We start from the raw sequence: 21,470 nt of genomic DNA on the forward strand, positions 1-21,470 counted from the left end.
AGTATTTATTTTTAGAGAGGGGGAGAAAGGGAGAAAGAGGAGAGAAACATCCATGTGCGAGAGAAGCATCCATTGGTTGCCTCTTGCATGCCCCAAACTGGGGACCTGGCCCGCAACCCAGGCATTGAACCCTGGTCAGTTCCTGACCAGGAATTGAACTGGTGACCCCTCGATTTGCAGGATGATGCCCAGCCCACGGAGCCACACCAGTCAGAGCAACTTCTTTTTCGTTATGGATGCCAGCCATTTTTCATATTTTCCTGATTTCACGGCAAAAAGCTCCAGTACAAGTTTAAAGAGAAGTAGAGTGGGTTGTCTTGCTGTGCTCCTGATCTGATGGAAACAATTCTGTCTTTCCCATTATATACGTCAGCTGTAGGTTTATGGTAGATGCTGTTTATGAGGTTGAGGAAGGTCCCTTCTAATTCCTATTTTTCTGAGTTTTTTTTAAAATTAAGAATGGATCATATGGGTTTTCTTTTTCAGTCTGTTCATATAAACCATTAATGTTGACTGATTTTCAAAATCTAACCAACCTTGTACTTCTGAGACAAACTGTACTTGGTTGTGATGTGTTAATCATTTTTATAGATTGTTGGATCAGAATTTAGTAAGAGTTGATACATCTATGTATAAGGAATACTGGTCTTTAATTTTGTTCTTATATTTTCTGTGGCTTTGATAGCATTACACTGCTGGCCTCATAGAATGAGTTGAACACTATTCTCTCTTTTTTAATTTTCTAGAAGAGTTTGTGTAGAGTTGATTATTTTTCTTCCTATTTTTTAGTCCTTGCCTGAGGATATATTTATAGATTTTTTTAGAGTGGAGGAAGAGGGACAGAAAGAGAGAGAGAAACATTCATCAGCTGCCTGCTGTACACACCTCCACCGGGACCCGAGCCCCACAACCTAGGTATGTGCCCTGACCAGGAACTGAATCAGCAAACTTTTGGTGTCCAGGTCACTAGTCCAACCAACTGAGCCACACCAGCCAGGGCTGATTTTTTTCTCTCTTACATGTTTAGAATTCTCTACTGAAAGTTTATTTATGGGAAAGAACAATAAATTAAATTTCTATGATAGATATAGGGCTATACAGGTTATCTGTTTCTTCTTGAGTGAGCTTTGGTAGGAGTTTGCCTGTTTCACATAAGTTGTCAAATTTGTTGGCATTAAGTTCATCATATTCTCTCATTGTACTTCAACCAACTGAAATTTGCAGTGAGGTCCCCCGTCGTATTGGTGATATTAATGATTTTTGCCTTTTCTCATGAGCTTCTAGTTTCACTGATTATCTGTTTCCTAGTAAATCGATTTCTACACTAATCTTTATTTCCTTTCTTCTGCTTCCGTTAGGTTTCATTTACCCTTTGCCCCCAGTTCTTAAAGTGGAAGACACTGGGAATGTAAACGTGTGTGCGCGCATGTGTGTGTGTGTGTGTGATGTAGAGATGTCCTCCCCCTGCCCACTGAGAGGGCCTGTGAGTAGCAACTCCCAAATACCGGTGAGCACACCTAGTCCCAGACTCACTCTGCCTTCTAACCCACTTTCTGTTCAGAGGAAGCAGGGTTCCTTGGAGAAGCGACCGACTTCAGCACTGGGACAGGAAAAACAGAAGAAAAGCCTGGAAGAACGTGGGCCAGAGAAAGCCCGGAAGTTGCCCAAGGATGAGGGCAACCTGCCAGGACAACCCAGAAGGCTGTCCGAGGGGCTCCCGCTGTCCAAATTTGGGACACTCGGGGCATCCAAACAAACACTGACAGACAAAGATTATAATCCACTGGATAAAAGAGGAAACGGTGAGTCCGCACTGACATTACACAGATAGAAAATCTGATGAGGAATGGGATATTTGACATGATTTCACAGTACCTCTGCACCAAATCATAGAACACTTATTAATGGCAAAGAGGGACAAAAGTAACTTCAGAGTCAGGAAGTCTGGCAGACATGACCTTAATTAAGTGATGGATGTGAATCCCATCAGTAACGGAACAAACTGAAGCCATGCGAGAGCACAGCATCACTTCTTGGCCATCCCCATGAAGACCAGGAACCTAAACCGAGCCATGAATCACGTCCAACGCACGCCAGCCGGGGGACAGTCTCCAGAATAACTGCCCTGTGTTCTTGAAAACCATCAAGGTCCTCACAGGCCAAGGCTGTCTCTTGTGTTCTAGAAACTTACGAGGGCTGGGGCCAGCATGCTGCAACACCTGAACGTTTTTTCCTACCTGCGAAGCCCCCAGTGCTAAGTATTAACCACTTCATGATGTGGGTCCCAAGATACAACCGGTGACAGTCACTACATCACAAAGACTGTCAAATTCTAAGAGCAGGACAGTCATTACTTCCCTCCATCCTGCTTCCTCTATGCCGCCAAGTTCATATTTCAGGATCCATTTATGTGCAAATCCTCATGTTGTTAACAATTTCCATGTCTTTTAGGACTCTTGATTTTGCAAGACTAAACTCAACTCTGACGCGTCTCAAACAATAAGGTAATTTACTGGTTCACCCACCGGTAGAATCCAGGGGTCAGGTAAGTTCTGGCAGCTCCAGTAACAGTAACAGGACAGGGTTCCCCTGGCTCTTGGTTCTGTCTCCTCCTTTTTCATTCATATGCAGCAGGGGAGAGGGCGTTTTCCCTCTTCCAAGAAGGTCAAATAGAATAAGGAAGTGATGACATGCCTTTCAAGCAGTAAAAGTACAGGTCGTTTTCTCTTCTCCCTGCATGAAAACTCTAAGAGAACGGGGGAAGACGACAATCTTCCGGACAGTTACACTCTGTGTTTAACATGTTGTTACCACTATGTGAATGACTCACTGAATCATGGCTGCACCTTCATCTGCAAAAGAGACTTCACAGTAAACGTATGTGGCCCTGGCTGGTGTGACTCGGTTCGTTGGGCATTGTTCCACCAACCGGAAGTCGCTGGTTTGACTCCCAGTCAGGGCACAGGCCTGGGTTGCTGGTTAGGGGCGGGTGCAAGAGGCGACTAATTGATATTTCCCTTTCACCTCAATGTTTCTCTCCCTCTTTCTCCCTTCCATCTCCTCTCTCTAGAACCAATACAAGAGAAAAAATTAAATAATAAATAAATATCCATGACTTTAAAAGTCACTGAATGGGTAGGGCAGGGGATCCTGCTGGTGAAAGAAACGGCTGCCTCAGAAAAGCCAGCCAAGCAGCAAACGGAAGACCTGAGGGAATCTGTGTGGTCTTTGATTTCAGGAACTACTCTCAAACTTAGATGTCATAACTAGACGGACCAATCTCATATATACTTCTAATCACATGTGTGCAATGTTCCTTTTTTTAATGATTGATTTTAGAGAGGGAGAGAGAAACATTGACTTATTGTTCCACTCACTCATGCCTTCATTGGTTGATTCCCGTTTGTGCCCTGACTGGGGATTAAACCCAGAGCCTTGGTGCTCTAACCCACTGAGCTCACAGGCCAGGGCTATTGAAATGTTCTTTCTAACCCTCATCAGTTCTCCTACTCCTGTGCTCAGTGGCGGCCACAGGATTGAAGGGCGCTCCCCCTGGACTGTGAACACGTTTCCTTTCATCTCAGGATGGCTTTGCACCTGTCCTCGCCAGTAATGGTTAAAAGCCTTCTACCTTTGTCCACAACAGATCAGGAGTTCTGAAATGGATCTTGAGAAGCCAGACTCTTCTATAATAAGTAAAACAGGCAAGGCTTCAGTGACATAATACCAGGAAGTTTGTAATCATTTTGTTGGTCCTGTTTCCAAAAGTTAACACGAGCTGCAAACAAAGCAGATTCATACCCAGGAAGAGGTGGGACCCTGAATAAATATGCCCTGGTTTTACAGGCACAGTGGGGAGGATGCATAAAGAAGTCAGCCCCTGGAACCTCGGCAAATACTCATTTCTAACCAGAGAAACAGGACCTAAAATAAATAATTTCTTTTTTAAAAAATTTATTCATTTTTAGTTTTTAAAAATTTTTGTTTATTTTTATTTTTATTTATTTATTTTTAAAGATTTCATTTATTTATCTTTAGAGGGGAAGGGAAGGAGAGAGGGAGAGAAACATCAATGTATGGTTGCCTTTCATGCGTCCCCTGCTGGGAAGTGGCCTGCAGGGAACCGGCCTACAACCCCGGCATGTGCCCTGACTGGGAATCGAACCGCGATTGTCTGGTTCGCAGGCCCGCGCTCAATCCACTGAGCTACACCAGCCAGGGCTCAAATTTTTGTTTATTTTTAGAGAGAGGAGAAGGGAAGGAGAGAGGGAGAGAAACATCAATGTGTGGTTGCCTCTTGTGTGCCCCCTACTGGGGACCTGGCCCGCAACCCAGGCATGTGCCCTGACTGGGAATCAAACCGCCTACCCTTTGGTTTGCAGGCCAGCACTCAATCCACTGAGCCACAACAGCCAGGCAATAGTTTCATTAAATGAACATTTGAGCATACAGCACAGGACACAGTCATGTAAGCACTGTATAGCCTCATGGGACATAGGCATGTAAATGTGTTACATAGTACTGTATGTCTGATACAATCTGCATAGAACTGTTTTCAATGTGACATTTTAAAAAACACTCACGTGTTTATAAAAAAACATATAAAGTTACATCTGCAGAATTCTCTGCAATTGGTACTGCTTTTCACTCCAATAACATGAAATTTACACTGAAAACTATTTGCCCCAGAGACACATTGGACATGTCAGAAAGAAATGATAGATCATCAATGAACCTTCTGCACCCAAAATCAAAATACCGCTCACTTTCCCTAGAATAAGGTGACAAAGGGGAGGAAGAAAAAGGCCCACAGCTTCCTGATAACCTGAGAAATGTGGGGCAGACACTTGATTAGGCAGCCACCATCCAAGAGAAGCAATACTGGGAATATCATTAACGAACATCTATTAAAGGAAAGAAGTACCAGGAAATATTTGTTGAAGGGAAGGAGGCAGAGCACAGAACTGGAACTCCAGAAACTTACGTTACAGCGTGGGTTGACCTACCTTACTTACTCCAGTGACCTGGAGCAAGTCGCTTCAGCCTGTCTGTAACTCACCTTACTGGTCCATGGAACACGGGCGGTAGGTTACCATCTCTAAGGATTCTACCCTGAATACCACATATTTACTTATCTTTGCACTAGAGAAAAAGGCAGTAAGAAATTGTCAACTTAGACTATCAGGAAACTGCGTTCTTGTCACCCCTACCACTGCAATTTGGTATCGTACTATCATATGCCACCCCCGCCCGCCCCGCATGGGACTCCTGTCCTCTTCTCAGCTATAACGTCCTCTGTTCTTCTTCCCTCCATTCTGTACCTCACCAGCAGTATTTCCAACTCACAAGTTTCAGGAACAAGAACACTCAGAAAACCCTGGGCTGACTGTAAAATCGGTGGCTGTGTAGGGCTCTCAAGCCAGTGATTGATTCAACAAGTGTTCGCAGAGCGCCCTCTGGAGGCCACAGGCTGGATGGATAAAGATAACAAACCAGTCCGCAGACTGGTGGACCCTCAGGCTCAGATTCCCCTACATAGCCCTCCTGGGCCCCCAGCCCACCAGGGCCTCAGATCTCAGTCAGTGCGAGCAGCCCGGACAGCATCTCCCCACAGCATGAACAGCCCAAGCCGGCTGTCCTCCCGCCACCATGGACCAACCCGTCTGCCGACTTAAATGTCACACTCCCACCTGATGGTACTTGCAAAGCCTGAGAAGGTCCACCTACCACGCTGCTGCCCAGCGCTGTGCTGGGTAGACCCCCCGGTGGGTGGAGTCTCTGCCAGCAAGCCCCGCCCCAGGGCGGCTGTTGCCCTGGAGACACACAGGGCAACCTTGGAACATTTCCTTCCTTGCTGCCTTCCCTGAGCGGGGAATTGGCTTCTACAGCGCCGCCTGCCGGCAGGAGCACCAAACAACCTCCCAAGTCTTCCCGGGCTCTCTGGAGCTCTGAAAACTGTTATTAATGCAGCTAGGACACACTAACCGGGCTGACTGTTCCTTTTGTGGTTGACACAAGGTTGAATCTAAAATTGATCGCCATGTAAGTCAGGGATTCGGGTCATGCGTAATACTGTATTCTCCCACCTCAATGTTTGCTACTCCAGACTGTCCGTTCTCAACTCGAAATTGCGTGTGTATATGCCAGTTCACTACTCAACCACCTCCTGCCAGCCACCTGCTTAGGATGGTAGGTGTTCACTGTTTCCGGCAAGTTTTGGCTACATCAGCCTCAAGGCAACTCCCCTAGCAACTATGAGGAACTGGGAGGGGTGGGGTGGGCAGTAAAGGAGGCAAACAGAAAGGTAAACTGATGGTGGGGGAAGGTTAGTTAGTAAAATTTGTTATTGAGGCGTCGATACCTGGCTCTCCCAACGCTCCCGATGAAGGCAGCCCCTGGTCAACTGGAACATGTACTGTTTGGGGAATGGACTGTAATTCCTTTCTTTTCTCCTTTTGGGAGCAGCTTCTTGTCCTGTGACTGCTGCACCCACACCCTCACATGTAATACTAGAGCGGGAAAAAATCTTTCTGCCCCTATAGTTCCAAATTTCTAAAGGAACTTTTTGGTGTACTTTTCCCCCCTCAATTTGCTTGCCATTTCTCCCAACTCACTTCCTCCTACGTTTACAGCATATATGCACTTACGATTAATATATAACTTTTACCAACTGAAAGAAATAAAAGGACCAAAATCTTATAGAAAAATGGGCAAAAGGCTGGTATTTGTACAACTCATTTTCTTCCACTGCCTTCCTTACCTTCTACCCACTGGACCTTGGGTTCTGTATCCTGGGAGATTTCTTTAATCCCAGTATAAGGTGTTTCATTTTAGCAATTACTTTTTCTTTTATCTTCCTAGAGCTTGTATCTCTAGATATTTCCCTTTTCATAACATTGTTATTATTTATAATAACAGTGCTTTCTCTCATTTTTCTGAATACCCTTTAAAGAACCTTTTAAGATTTTATTTTATTTTTAGAGAGGGGAAAGGAGGGAGACAGAGAGGGAGAGAAACATCAATGGGTGGTTGCCTCTCACACGCCCCCTACTGGGGACCTGGCCTGCAACCCAGGCACGTGCACCAACTGAGACTTGAACCAGCAACCTCCATTTTTCAGTGAAAAATTTGGTTCACAGGCCAGCGCTAAATCCCCTGGGCAACAGTGGATATTACATATATAATATTTGAAGCTAGTGTTCCACAGAAAATCATCTTTGATATAGTTTTCATAGTAATGTCTATTACACTTTCCTGAGTCTCATTTTCTGCCATCCCTCAGAATTTCAGGTCAGCCACTCTATGACATGAAACGTGAACTCTCTGAAAGGCAGGAATTGTGTGTGAAATACAGCCCTCTCCCTATAGCATAAACATTCTGTGCTCACAGAACCCTCACCTACCAAATGCAGCATTGTGCTGGATTTCTACTTGTATCGTGTTTGCTTACAACATTTGCTTGAAAACGCCCCACACGAGGCTGTTCTTCCTGGCTGTTTCACCTGGACTTGGCTTTGCTGCCTGCTCAGCCGCTCTGTCCACAGATGTAACCTCGTCCACTCGCTCCACTTCAAGGAGCGTCTCTGCTCCGGAACTCCCGAATCGGCACCTCCTCTCCCAAACTCTTCTCTGAATTCTAGTCCCACACGTCTCGGCACCTTCAGTTTTGTGTGTCTGCAACTCAGAGTAGCCAACATTTTGCTGAAATCAGCAGCTCTTCCATGGGGGAACCAGTCAGGGTCACGATGGAATCTGCTGTGGAAACTTCAGCACTCACATATACTGGGCTTCGGAGAACTCCTTCTATTATCATCCGTTTCCAAATAAATCAGTCTACCCCAAATCTAATGCCCTATTAGGCCTGCAACCAAATTCACTGGACTTAACCCCCAGTTTGGGATCGTACCGTGAAAAGAGAGAAGGGGAGTTGACAGGTAGCAGCCGCCGCTGGATGGTTTTCTGGTTTAAATTCGAGCTCCAGATTTCAGAGCTAGCTAAGCATTTAGGGGGAAATTACCAGTTAAGGCGGCAGGAAGAACAAACAGGTCCTTTTATCCACAGGCAGCAAATGTAACTGTGATGATTTAAAAAGGGAAACCCTTTGTGGTTTCTCACGGGCCCAACATGTTCCATTCTGGCTCAGAACAGGGCCCCGTTGCTTAAAACCTGTGCAGCAGGGGCTGGGCCATGGCGACCCCCAGGCTCTCGCCACCCACTGATGGCTTCGGACCTGCGGCGTCTCAGCTCCAGTCGGCCTCAATCATGGCGAACAGCTGGCTGAGCCGTCTCTGAATGTCCGGGCCACTCGGGGCCCGGTAGGATTTTGTGTGCACCCGGGCGTGCTCAGCCAGCTTTGACTTATAGATGAAGCCCTTCCCACAGTCGCCACAGGCAAAGGGCCTCTCGGGCCTGTGTATGCGCTGGTGCCTCAGCATGTGTCCCCTTTCCCGGAAGTTTTTGTCACACTCGGGGCAGTGGAAAGGTCTCTCCCCTGTGTGCAGGCCTTGGTGGCTGAGCAGCTGTGCCTTCAAGCGGAAACTCTTGTCGCACTTGGGACATTGAAAGGGCTTCTCCCCTGTGTGTGTCCGCATGTGCTCGACAAGCTTTGACTGCTTCGCAAAGCCTTTGCCACACTCGCAGGAGAAGGGCAGCTGCCCACTGTGCAGCAGCTGGTGGGCCTTCATGTCAGCCTTCACGCGGTAGCTCTTGTCGCACTCGGGGCACTGGAAGGGCCTCTCTCCTGTGTGCAGGCGCTGGTGACTCAGCAGCTGCCCCTTGAGGCGGAAACTCCTGTCGCAGTCGGAGCACTGGAAGGGCCTCTCCCCACTGTGCACGCGCAGGTGCTCGGTGAGCTTGGACTGCCTGGTGAAGCCCTTGCCACACTCCGCACAGCAGAACGGCCTCTCCGCGCTGTGGGTGCGCTGGTGGGCCTTCAGAATGCCCTTCAGGCGGAAGCTCTTGTCGCACTGGGGGCACTGGAAGGGCCTCTCCCCGCTGTGGACACGCAGGTGCTCCCGGAGCTTGCACTGGTGGGTGAAGCCACGGCCACACTCGCCGCAGGAGAACGGCCTCTCCCCGCTGTGTCGCAGCCGGTGGGCTTTCAGCAAGCTCTTCAGACGGAAGCTCCGCTCGCACTCCGGGCACTGAAAGGGCTTCGCGTCACTGTGCAGCCGCTGGTGCCTCAGCAGCTGTCCCCTCTGGCGGAAGTCCCGGCCACACTCGCCACACCAGAAGGGCTTCTCCCCGCTGTGCACCCGGGTGTGCTCGGCGAGCTCACACTGCTTGCTGAAGCCCTTGCCACACTTCCCGCAGGAGAAGGGTGTCTCCCCACTGTGCCCACGCTGGTGGGCCTTCAGCAGGCCACTCAGGCGGAAGCTCTTGTCACTCTCCAGGCACGGGAAGGGCTTTCCTCCTGTGTGCACCCGGACATGGCTGGGGAGCGCGGCCCTGGCAGAGGAGCCCTTGTCGCATTCTGTGCAAGAGAGTGGCCTCTCCCTGGCGGGGCAGTGCTGCAGGATGACCTCCATGCCCCCCGTCAGGTGGCAGTGCTCCTCACGAGCCGGACAGGGGCCTGGCCTCTCTCCTGAGTGACCACTGCTGGTCTCGAAGGCCCCAGCGCCCTCTCTGTGGGAGCCTGGCCCTGCCCTGCTGCCCTGGCCCTGGGGGGCCTGCGTGCTGTTGTTCAGGAGGAAGCTCTTGTCGCACCTGGGGCACGGGGCAGGCCTCTGCCCTGGGTGCAGGAGGTGGGGGCTGAGAAGGGCCCACCTGCGGTAGAGGCACCCATTACAGTCAGGATTCAGCAGCGGGCTCCTCCCCGCATGTGCGGGCAGATGTCCCAGCAAATCCTGCTTCAGGCGGAAGCTCCTTCCACATTCGTGACATCTGGAGCGCCTCTGTCCCCAAGGGGTGCTACACGGATGCTGTGGATCAGCTGGTCTGCCCGGCTTCTCCCAGGCCCCACACAGCTGGTCCCTTGAGCGGCTTCTGTGGTGCTTCTCTAAGGGGTTCTTCTTCCAAAAGCTTTCCCTGCAGACAGGCTGGGGGGGCGGGGCGCCCTCCCTGGAGGGCGCTTCCTGGGGGTCTGGGGGACCCCGAGCTGTGGGGTTCAAGATTCCATCTCTTTGCGGGAGCTCCCTGGAGTGGTGGACTGCTGGGAGCAGAGCCCGTAGATTGCGTCTGTCTGGCTTCACGAGGGCAACACCTTGGTCGGGTCTGAAGGAAATGCCTTTGCTTCTTCCCGATAAGGGTTCAGAGCAACGGGGGCTCTCAAGAGGCTGCACCTGCAAGTGGCGTTCGGGTTCTCTGGGACTCCCGGCCTGCTGGCTTCCTGATCCTGAAACCGAAAATCCGTCGGAATTCCTGTCTACGACATGACTAACTGCCTATGGCACCTGTAAGGGGGCCCGTACCAGGGACCTGTGCTGGCCTGCGGACCCGTTTCCACCGGGCTGCACTCTCCCGTGACCAGCAATTTGGGGCGGGTCTGCTGAAACTCAGCCGAACACACTTCCTTAGATAATACCAAAAGGAGGGGAAGACCGGCCACGGGCAGAGGGCCGGAGCTCGGGAGCCGACTGCCTGGGCTCGAAGCCACATCTCCAAGGCAGCGCCCGTCAAGCTAATCGCTCTGGGCTTCAGGTCCGTCTGCAGAAATGGGGCGGTGAGACTGTGGGCCAATTACAGGGGTTCGCGTGTGCAGAGTGCTCAGCGCGGGCCTGGCGTGCTGCACCCGCTCTGTGAACATTCCCCACGGTCAGGCCCCGGGACCGTCAGGCTCACCCCGCTGTGATGAGCAGGCACCCCGGAGTCTAGGAGGGACGGCAGTGGTGTTCCTGGGCGGCCCTGACTGACCTGAGACTCTGTGGGACCCACGAGCGGTCCCCAAGCCGGGCAGCAAGGCCTCGTCTCGTTCCTCTCTCATCACACTCTCCTTCCAGAACCCACGCCCCTAACCACCAGCCACAACTGCCTTCCTCTAGAACACAGCAGACAGCAAGCCTCAGCCCAGCCGAAGGAGGAGACCAGCTCGGAGAATGAGAACTGAGAAACCTGAATCTCAGTTAAGGACAGGGCTGACTTCTTCCTACTTACCCCAGAACTGCTGCCCCTCAACAACTGCGCCAAAATGCAGATCAGCAGGGTTGCAAGTTATGGTTCCTGATTTCTGTGGTTCTCCTAACTTCCTGAAGAGCTCTGTCCCCTGTTCAATCCGGGATATCAGTTCTGGTTTGGGAAGTCCGCCATCTGCACAGAGAAGCCAAATGGGAACTTGGTTTCCTCGAGTGAGACATTTAAGGCATACTGAGCAGTTTTTCAATTTCTTAAAATTAACTCAGGACAATGTATGAGAAAAGGTGTGAAAAACCAGATTATAGCCCTGGCTGGTGTGGCGCTGTGGATTGAGCACTGGCCTGGGAACCAAAGGGTTGCCGGTTCAGTTCCCACTCAGGGCGCCTGCCTGCGTTGTGGGCCAGGCTTGTGAGATGCAACCACGCATTGCTGTTCTCTCTCTCTTTCCTAAAGTTCCCTTCCTTCCATTCTCTTTAAAAATAAATAAAATCTTGAAAGACAAATACCATATGATCTCACATTTAACAAGAAGCTAAACAACAAAACAAACAAGGAGCAAAAAAAAAACCAAAGACAATGACATAGAGAACAAGAGGACAGTGACCAGAGGGGAGAGGGAAGGGAAGTTAAGGGGAAAAATGGGCAGGGATTTGGAGGAACAACTAGGAAGGACACAGGGATGAGAACTAAGGGGGGTGGAAATGGGAGGGAGGTGGGGAGCAAGGGATGGGAGAGGTTTGGATGAGAAAAATAGAAAGAAACTGTACTTGAAAATAACTAAATAAAATTAATTTTAAAAAATTAAAAAAATAAAGAAAATCTTAAAAACCAGTTTTAAATAAATAAAAGTATTTTTCCAAAAATAAACAAAACAATATTCATTTATATAACATCAGGAAGAGTAAAATCCTTGGAAAAAATTTAATAAAAAATGCAAGACCTGTACAATAAAAACTGTAAAATATTGCTGAAAACAAAATTAAATCCTAAATAAATGGAAAGATACCCATGTTCATAAATTAAAGAGCTGGTATTGTTAAGACGACAATATTCCCCAAATCCAATCTACTTTTTTTTGGTGGGAATGGGGGGCAAGGGGGGAGGGCAGAAATTGACAAACTAATCCTAAAAGCAAAAGGAATCAAAACAGTGTGGTCGTGACACAAGGACAGACACACAGATTGAGAAAATAGAGAATTCAGAATCCAGAAATAAACGGACATTTATGGCCAACTGATCTTCCAAAAGGCTGCCAGGAGAATCCAATAAGGCAAAAATAGCTTTTTGAACAAACAGGGTTGGGCCAATCGGATATCGATATGCAAAAGTGGGTTCCCACCTCCCACCCTATAAAACGACTATCTCAAAAGAGGTCAAAGGCCTCAATGTAAGGGCTTAAACTAGAAAAGTCCTAGAAGAAAACAGGGGAGTGGCTGTGTGACTCGGGATTAGGCATCTGTTTCTTTGATACAGCATCACAAGCTCAAGCAATAAAAGAACAAATAAACTCGACTTCATGGAAATCGAAAGTTTCTGTGCTTCAAAGGACACCAGGAAACCCACAGAATGGAGAAAACAGGCGCGAATCATGTATCTGATAAGGGCCCAGTATGCAAAACAAGAAGAGAACACATCTAATTCGACAGTAAAAAGACAAAGAGCCCAACGTAAAAGTGGGCAAAGTATCTGAATAGACATTTCTCAGAAGAAGGTAAAAGAAGACACTCAGCACGATGACCCACTGAAGAAGCGCAGACGCAACCACAAGGGCGCACCACTGCACACGCACTTGATCTTGATGCTTGGGGCATTCTTTTTGAGGGGCACATGGTTGATGACATGAGATGACATTTACTGCTGTCAACCCAACCACTGGTTCTTCAGTAATAATGAAAATACAGTAATGTAATGTCTTAGATGATGTGTTTCAGGAACACTCTACAGATAGAACCTGGAAAAATTATGCTAACGAAACAAAATATAAATGTCAGAAACCTTGCCATGTAGAGGAAACAGTATGGCAGTCGGGAACCGGCAGGAGAGGGGGAAGGAGGTACAGGACAACTTCACACACTGAAGGAGCCAGGTGATGTGATGTCAAGTTGAAGGCCCACAATCTAGAAGTTCATCGTTCAAGTTATAAAGGCATGAAAAAAAATGGTCAGAATCTGGGGAGAAAGGGAAAAAACAGACAGAAGAATGGCAGCCTAAGTGACATAATGCCCCACTTTGCATAGTAATGAGTTCGTTAATGCAGCTTAAACGTGAAAAATCAAGAGAGAGAAGTGTAAGCATGACAGACAGTTAACGCAGACCGGAGACAACCGCAGTGAAAACTAGAATAGAAATGGTTAAACGTGGTTGCCTTTGGGGAACGAACTGAGTGAGGGGGTAAGCATTCATTCAGCAAGAGAGTGGTATCATTTGATGCTTTTCTGAAAGGCCTGTTTTTTTTAGATTGATAATAAAAAGAAACACAAAAGACCCTGTCAGCAGCAAGACTAAAAAGAACACCCACTCCCACAACAGGGCACAGACAGCCCAGGGGACAGCAGTGCCAAGATCTGCCTGCAGGGAAAGGAACGCGAGCTCTTTGGAGGCACAGGGACATGGCCCGAAAAGCTGAGAGACTCAGACACCCGAGGCTGGAGGATGCAGGCACCTCCTGGGTATGAGCTACCAGGCATGCGCCCGAGCGGACAGTCCTGGAACCTGACAGCGTGCAGTGACCCAGTGCCCTGGGATGCACTTCTCCGGTCACCCCCGACCACCTCGCATTCCATGCTGTCTCCAGTATTGTCACATAACAATGTCTACCCTTGTGTAAGGAGTAGCAGTGCTGACGGAAGTATCAACAGAAGAATTCGGGGTGAAAGTGCCTCGTGGAGTTAATTTCTGAGAATTCTGGCTACCTGACAGGTAGGAACATCCAGTGACCGAGCCCTTTTCCAGAACCCAGGTGCAGACTTACCCACCACGCTGACCACTGCTTACCTAGGGAAGCCAGGATCTCATAAATGGCTCTCATCACATGCTTGTAAAGCTCCTTCTGCCAGGCCTCTAGTCTCTGCCATTCTTGCTCCGAGAAGTAAATGGCAACATCCTCAAAGGTCAGAGGGAGCTGAAATGAAATGCATAACGCACACACAGTCATGACTGCGTCAAAGTGACTCCAGCTCCTTCTCATCATTTAGAAGACTCTGGGAGTGGACACTGCTTTTCGCCTGTGTGGCAGCTTTGCCCTGGGGAGCGGCTCCTCCTCTGCCCCAGGTAGGTGGTGCTGGTGTTGACCACAGCCCCTTCCACGTTCCGAAAAGGATCCAGCACGTTCACCTTTGCTAATAGGATGAAACACGTCATTGTACCCCTGCCAGCACGGGAATGTCCTAAAGACTTAGTATGTTTTTGCCAATGTCATGGGTAAAAAACTTTGTATTTCATTGTTTTACTATGCATTAATCTGTGAGGCTTAGCATCCTTTTCATACTTCTTTGGGGGAGGGGGTCCTACATATCTTGGTGCATACCTGTCCATACCCTTTGCTCTCATAATCTTAGGGTTAATAACTCTGAGTAGCAGATGCTTTCTCCAGTGTGTCAATTGTAACTTGATCTCATCCTCTGCTATTCTGACCCTTTCATTTAGTTCAAAATCTGTCTATTCCATAGTGTTTCCAGCTTTTTCTTTCCTGCCCATCAAAAGTTTATACAAACGTTCTAATTTTTTAACACTTAGATTGGCAGTTTAGTTGTATAGATGCGATTGGCACCTTTATTGACATCCACATGGAGAGCCGATCACACGGCACTACTAGTAAATCCACCACTCTCTCTGTGGACTGAAATACCAGCCTTCAGCCTCTGCATGTACAGTTCACCTTGAAACACCCAGCCCCAAAGCAGCGGAAAAACTATGCGTAACTTTTGACTCCCCCAAAACTTCAGTCATCCCTCAGTATCCGTGAGGGGTTGGTCCCAAGACCCCTCAAGGATACCGAAATCCGCACACGCTCAAATCCTTTATATAAAATGGCGCAGAACAAGGCATAAGCCGGCCGCCTCCACCTGCAGATGCCCAACTGAAGATCGAAAATACTGCTTTTCACTGCAGTTAATTGAATCCATAGATGTAAAACCCAGGGATACAGAAAGCCAATTGTGTATTTACTGAATAAAATATATGAGTAGAAGTGGACCATGCGGTTTAAACCTGTGCTGTTCAAGGGTCAACTGCACTTGATTTCCATGTATGTGAATCTACAGATTCTGTTAAACCATCGCACGTACCTGATTCCCATACCTATGCAATGCTGTAATCCTGGGGGGCGAGTCCTCCTCCCTCCCACTTTCTTTGCCAAGCTACTGTTGTGAGCTCCTAAAATGTTTAATCCTTCCTTATTAACTCCAAAATAATTTCTTTTAAAAAGCATATTGGTACTGTTTGAACTGCACTAAATTATACATGCATTTAGGAAAGATTGATCTCATCTAGGAACATGTTCTACCACTCCCTTCATTTGGCCTTGCTTGATAGTCTTTAATAAACTTAAGAATTTTCCTCATAAATGTACTGAATCTGTTTTACGAATTTCATTACTGGCATTCTGTGATTTTTCCAACAACTGCAGAGGGAACCACATCCGTCCCTCAAATCACTTCTAGGATTGAAAAAGCAGTGATTTTTGTAAACTTGCTTTGTACACAATTAATGTAGCACATGTGTTTGTCAATCCCAACAGTACTAAATTTTTGGTGGGATACAATCATAATTCTCCAGTAAAATAATGTTTTCCATCTTTTCTCAAAGTACACTGCTTTTTTCGTATATTATCATACTTGTTAGTACCTCTTGTGCAGCTTCAAGATTTAGTGTCCGGATTTGGAAGCCTTGGTCTATTCTAGAATTATAAACGATATTCTGAATTCTACATAACATTTTTATAGCTTTATCAGAACAAGAACTTTTCTCATATGAAACTTATTTCTCATAACAAAAAGGGACACAATTCTTTTTCCAAAATGATTATTCGACAGACATAAAATATATTGACTAGTCTGTTCTTTTACCATTGATTTGGGATCATTTTTTATAAACTAGTTTTCCATTTATATTTGGGTACATTTTTGTTCCACTGGCAAATCTGCCTATTCTTGCTCCATTACTGCACCGTTTCTTAGTTTTAGCAAATATTTTGCTATTTAAAAGGGCATGGCCATCTACCACCACCTCCATCATTTTTTACAGAAAATTGTCTTGACTTCTCTTGTCCATTTTCTCTTCTACATAAACAGAAGAAATAGTTTGCCAGACTTACACAGATTCTATTGGGACCTTGATAGGAATACACTGAGTATATGGATTAATTTGGGGAGAACTGGATCTCTAAAACATGGGCTCTTCCCTCCCAGAAACCTGCTATGTCTTTGATTTACCTACATATTTCATGCGCTTTAATAAAGTTTATAGTTTTCTTCATATAGATATTATAGAATGATTGATTGGTTCATTCCTAGCAATTTTAGAGTTTTAGTTGCTACTGTGAGAACTGAGTAGGAATATCCAAAATGCACACGTGGACACCCTGCAGTGCCTGTCTGACCCTGTATGATGAGCCCCACCTTCCCACACCTGGTGTTGTAACCTGCTGATTTCAGATACTCTTCCTTCCACGACTTCACCATAACTCACAAGCCCCCTCCTTCTTACACCCACTTTCACAGCAAATTTCAGGTAGGTCTAAAGACATTATTTCTCAATCACTTAACATGCATAAAACAGCTGTTCTATTAAGTTCCCATCCTTTATTTTTTGGTCTTTAGAAAAAAAAATTTATTTTAGAGAAGGAAAGGGGGGAGGAGAGAGAGAAATATCGATTTGTTGTTCCACTTATGGATGCATTCGTTGGTTAATTCTTATATGTGCCAACACTACCTGGCCAAGGCTCCTATCATTTCTTTTTAACATGTAGCTGACAAACTTTTTTCTATATTATTGATTTTAGAGACAGAAAAACATCAGTTTGTCACTGCACCCATTCGTGCGTCCACTGGTAGATTGCTGCATGTGCCCTGACAAATGTTTTGAGTGTTGTGTGTCCTACACCATTTCTCCCATAAGCTACAGTTTTTATTGCATGGTTTTGCCTGGCATTGTGATTTTTAGAATTGCATGATGTATTGTAGCACAATCAGATGCCTGTCTTTATCTCTGTTAAATATACTTATCCTCCTCTGTAAATTCCTTATTAAAAAAATTTTTTTAGGCCTTGGCTGGTGTAGCTCAGTGGATTGAGCGCAGGCCTGTGAACCAGAGGATTGCGGTTTGATTCCCAGTCAGGACACATGCCTGGGTTGTGGGCCAGTTCTCAGTGGAGGACACCTGAGAGGCAACCATACATGGATATTTCTTTCCCTCTCTCCTTCCCTTCCCCTCTAAATAAATAAATAATTTTAAAAATTTTTTAAATTTATTTTTAGAGAGAGGGGAAGGGAGGGAGAAAGACAGGAAAGAAAACATGATGTGTGAGAGAAACATCAATCAAGTGACTCTCTCAAGCCCCAAACTGGGGACCTGGCTATGCTCTGACTGCGAATAGAAAAAGTGACCCTTCAGTCTGCAGGCTAATCCACAACAGCCAGGGCAATTCCTTACTTTTATTTATTATTTTTTTACAACTTTTAAAAAAGACTTTATTCATTCATTTTTAGAGAGAGGGGAAGAGAGGGAGAAGGAAACACTAGTGTGTATTTGCCTTTCTTCACACACCCCCATCTGGGGACATGCCCTGCAACCCAGGCACGTGACCTGACTGGGAATTCGAACTGGGAACCCTTTGCTTTGTAATCTGGTGTTCAGTCCACTGAGCCACACCAGCCAGGGCCAATTCCTTACTTTTAAATAAATGTCTTTCAAAAATGTTCAAAAAGCCTTCATTGTTTATGACTTCAATTTTCAGAAGTTTAAAAATCCAGAAAAATAACAGAACATTATAACAAACATCCTTGTATTTACTATGGATTTTATAAATTTAACATTTTTTCATCAAATTTCCTTTTAATAAATCAGAGTGTGACACATGAAGTTCAAGTCCTCTTGGTCCCCTCTTCCATCTTGTTCTCACCCTCAAGTCCTAGCTTCTTCCCTACGGAGGACAGAGCAGTATAATGAATGTGGTAACTCTTCAGTCCATGCTTTTCATTTTTAATATGCATACATATCTATAAATAATATTACCACTTTGTCTTTTATAGAAAAATACTTAATCATACTGCAACTTGGATTTTCCATTCAATATTTTGAGATCCGCCCATTTTGATAGAGAACAGATTTACTGTAATTTTCTATAGGGTTCCATTGTCTGAATGTCACAATTTTTAACCATTGTCCACTCACCGTTTTCAGCTCTGTGAATTGCCTGTTCATAACCTCTGAATGTATTTTTACTAGGTCACCTGTCTTCATTTCTAGGGTTTCTTTATATAATTTGTACATTGAGGGATAACTACATTACACTGCAAATGCTTTTTCCGAGTGTGTCTAAATTTTTAACTTTATTTATGCTGTTTTATACTAGACATCATTTTTGTAATTTTGATGTAAATATATCAACCTTTTCCTAAGTTACTTTGATTTCTGTGTTTTATGAAATCTTCTTCTACACTGAGGTTATTCTACATTTTCTTCCAAAAGAGTTTCACTTGTTTATGTTTGGACTTTTAATATACATAAAATGCAACTTATTAATGGTACACAGTAGTGATTACCTCAATGTGTTCCTCCCCCACCAAATGGAAAAAGCGGTATAGCTCCCATTTATCTATCATTTCATCTATTAATGTACTGCATTATATTTTCTATACTTAATCCCAGGAATTATGTCTTTTGTTGAGATGAACAGTATTTCAAAATCAACGACCTCATGAATTCGTTTAGGACTGCGCCTAAACGCTCAACATGAAGTTTATACAGGATAACATCATACAAATAATGGCCACTCCCTCTAAACCACGGTTTCAACAAAACGCTAATGAAATAGTATGTACTCCAGTTTTTATGTCCACTTCTACTCCTTCCAACGTACCCTCGCCATCCTTCCTTCGGACACTCAACAAAACTCTGACACGTTAGCGGCTGAATGCTGACATTTAAGCCGCTGCCAAGCGTAGCTTCAACCGGGCAGAATCTTAAATCTTTCCAAACACTAGCTCTGAATTCAACAACGAAAGCTGGTTGAACTGTGTAACACACATTGCCGGCCCCGCTCTTCCTTCCGTCCTTTTCCTTGTCCGCCCGCTGCGCGCCCGGGAGCCCCGGGCCCAGGCTCCCCCAAGTCCATGCTCGGCTTCGTTCAGGTGTTTGGCCACGGACGACCGCCACGAGCGGCGATCACCAGCTCCGTCCAGAGTCGGACCCCACAACCCAAGTCTAGGGGGACCCAGACGGCGCCCCACCTGTCCGCCGCCGGCCCGCCAAACTGGACACCGAAGGCCCGCCCTGCTCCTGGGGGTCCCCTCAAGACATCCCTCTTACCGAATCCGGCGCGGCCATGGCCCTTCGTGATTCCGCCCGGCCCCCACAGCCGAGCAACAAAACTACCACCGCCCTCGCTCCGCCCCAATGCGCAGGCCCCGCCCCAGTGCACACTGGGAATCGCGGCCGGGCCACGCCCCGGCTCAACAGCGCCCCCTGCGGCCGGGAGGAGCAAACGCCACAGGCGTTGTGAGTACCTGCACCGGCGCCCCTCCCGCTGCCAGGTTAGCAGCCACCGCGAGAAACGGACCCCTTCACTCTCTTGGGGGTTCAAGGGTGGCATACAGACAGAGGCGAGTTGCAAGAGTTGGAAGGGGACAAAGACCGAGGCAGCAATGCAGAGTCAGCTGGAAATGGATGGAGAGGGGACAGGGACGGGGACGCTTCAGAGATGGAGACATAGAGGCAGGGGTTTACAGCCCTGACTGGTGTGGCTCAGCTGGTTGGGCATCATCCCACAAAGCATCATCCCTTCAGGTCAGGGGTTTGATTCCCAGCCAGGGCACATGCCTGGGTAAGGGGTTCCGTACCCCTGTTGAGGCATGTACAAGAGGCAACCAATTGGCATCAATGTTTCTCTCCCACCCCTGCCCTCTTTTAAAATAAGCAAAATCTTTTTAAATTACAGATATACATAGCCCTGGCTGGTGTGGCTCAGTGGATTGAGTGCCAGCCTGTGAATCAAAGGGTCACTGGTTCGATTTCTAGTCAGGGCACATGCCTGAGTTGCAGGCCAGGTCCCCAGTAGGGGGCACATGAGAGGCAACCACATTGATGCTTCCGTCTTTCTCCCTCCCTTCCAACCTAAAAATAACTAAAACCTTTAAAAAGTAAAAATTACAGATACATAAAATGAAGCAAATTTAAGACAAGTAAAAGCTGCCCATAATTTGAGAATGTAAGTGCTCTAATTTTTTCATGTAACTCCCAGTCACTGTTACAGAAATAGTTTCCCCCCTCCAGCCTCTCCACTCACTAGATCAAATGTTCTGCAAATTCAGTTTGCACGAAATCACCTGGGAAAGCTGCCACTCACTACCTCTGGGGAGGGTCCGCCTGGTCTGCGTTTTTACCATGTATGCCAGGCAAAGGCAGAGCTGTCCTGAGGTTACAGGGATAAGAGGCCAGCCAGCGCCGACATCTGGCCCATACACCGTGGCACAGGCCACAGCAGAGTGTCATTTCCTTTGCACAAAGGCACCATCGACTCGGCCAGAGGCTTGCACCTGCAGAAACACACCACCCAGAGGAGGCACCGCTGCTTGCGGTTTAGACGCTGACATTCATTCATTGGGCGCCCTTAATCCCAGCGGACTGACTCGGGTAACTGACCACAGGTTGTGCTACAAAGACAGAACATTTACTTGGGCCCTGAAGATCCCTAAGGAAGGAAACCTTTATGTTTCTGTAGGAATCATGTTAAAGATGGACAGTCCACGAGGCAGACAAAGGTTTTCTGGGACAAGCTGGAGAACTGCCTTCTGAAAGAGTAGGTCATGGAATAAAAAACGGGAGCAATGTTGTGGACTGACAACATTTTTCCCTCTGTGTTTAACTCAGGGATCCCAACATTAAGGCGCTTCTTGGGGAATTGATACACTGCTGGACACGCCAAGGGGTTAGGGGTACACCGCCGCTTGTTACTCACAATGGTGGATTGTTAGGCGATTCAGATTAATCCAGGAGGAATTAACACCTACGTGGCCATCATTTAACAAATCTGATGGTAAGTGACATTTATTCCGAACGATGTAGAGAAATTCCCCCGAGACACAGTTGCCCTCTTACCATTTGAGAGAAAATGAAAATTCACAATGAGAGAAAACGGAAAACTCCCATCAAACAAGGCAGCCAGATAATGGAAAGCACAC

At 46.8% G+C, this 21,470-nt stretch overlaps 1 protein-coding gene across 4 annotated transcripts in view; it reads right to left on the reverse strand.

The window, feature by feature from the left end:
* LOC119039561 (zinc finger protein 786-like) overlaps positions 1–21,470 on the reverse strand; it is a 26,243-nt gene continuing 4,773 nt past the window's right edge. For 3 of the 4 annotated variants that reach the window (XM_053671941.1, XM_053671944.1, XM_053671942.1), the window contains 3 exons: positions 14,065–14,191; positions 11,092–11,244; positions 1–10,333 (listed from right to left, as the gene is read on the reverse strand). In XM_053671941.1, the coding sequence (XP_053527916.1) occupies positions 8,241–10,333; positions 11,092–11,244; positions 14,065–14,191 (2,373 nt within the window). In that variant the 3' untranslated portion in view covers positions 1–8,240. Of the gene's footprint in view, positions 10,334–11,091; positions 11,245–14,064; positions 14,192–19,599; positions 19,710–21,470 lie in introns of those variants that run through there. The other variant, XM_053671945.1, reaches the window with a different exon arrangement.

Source organism: Artibeus jamaicensis, unplaced genomic scaffold, assembly GCF_021234435.1.
Source record: "Artibeus jamaicensis isolate MK-2021 breed Jamaican fruit bat unplaced genomic scaffold, CSHL_Jam_final contig_718, whole genome shotgun sequence".
NCBI classification, from domain to species: domain Eukaryota; kingdom Metazoa; phylum Chordata; class Mammalia; order Chiroptera; family Phyllostomidae; genus Artibeus; species Artibeus jamaicensis.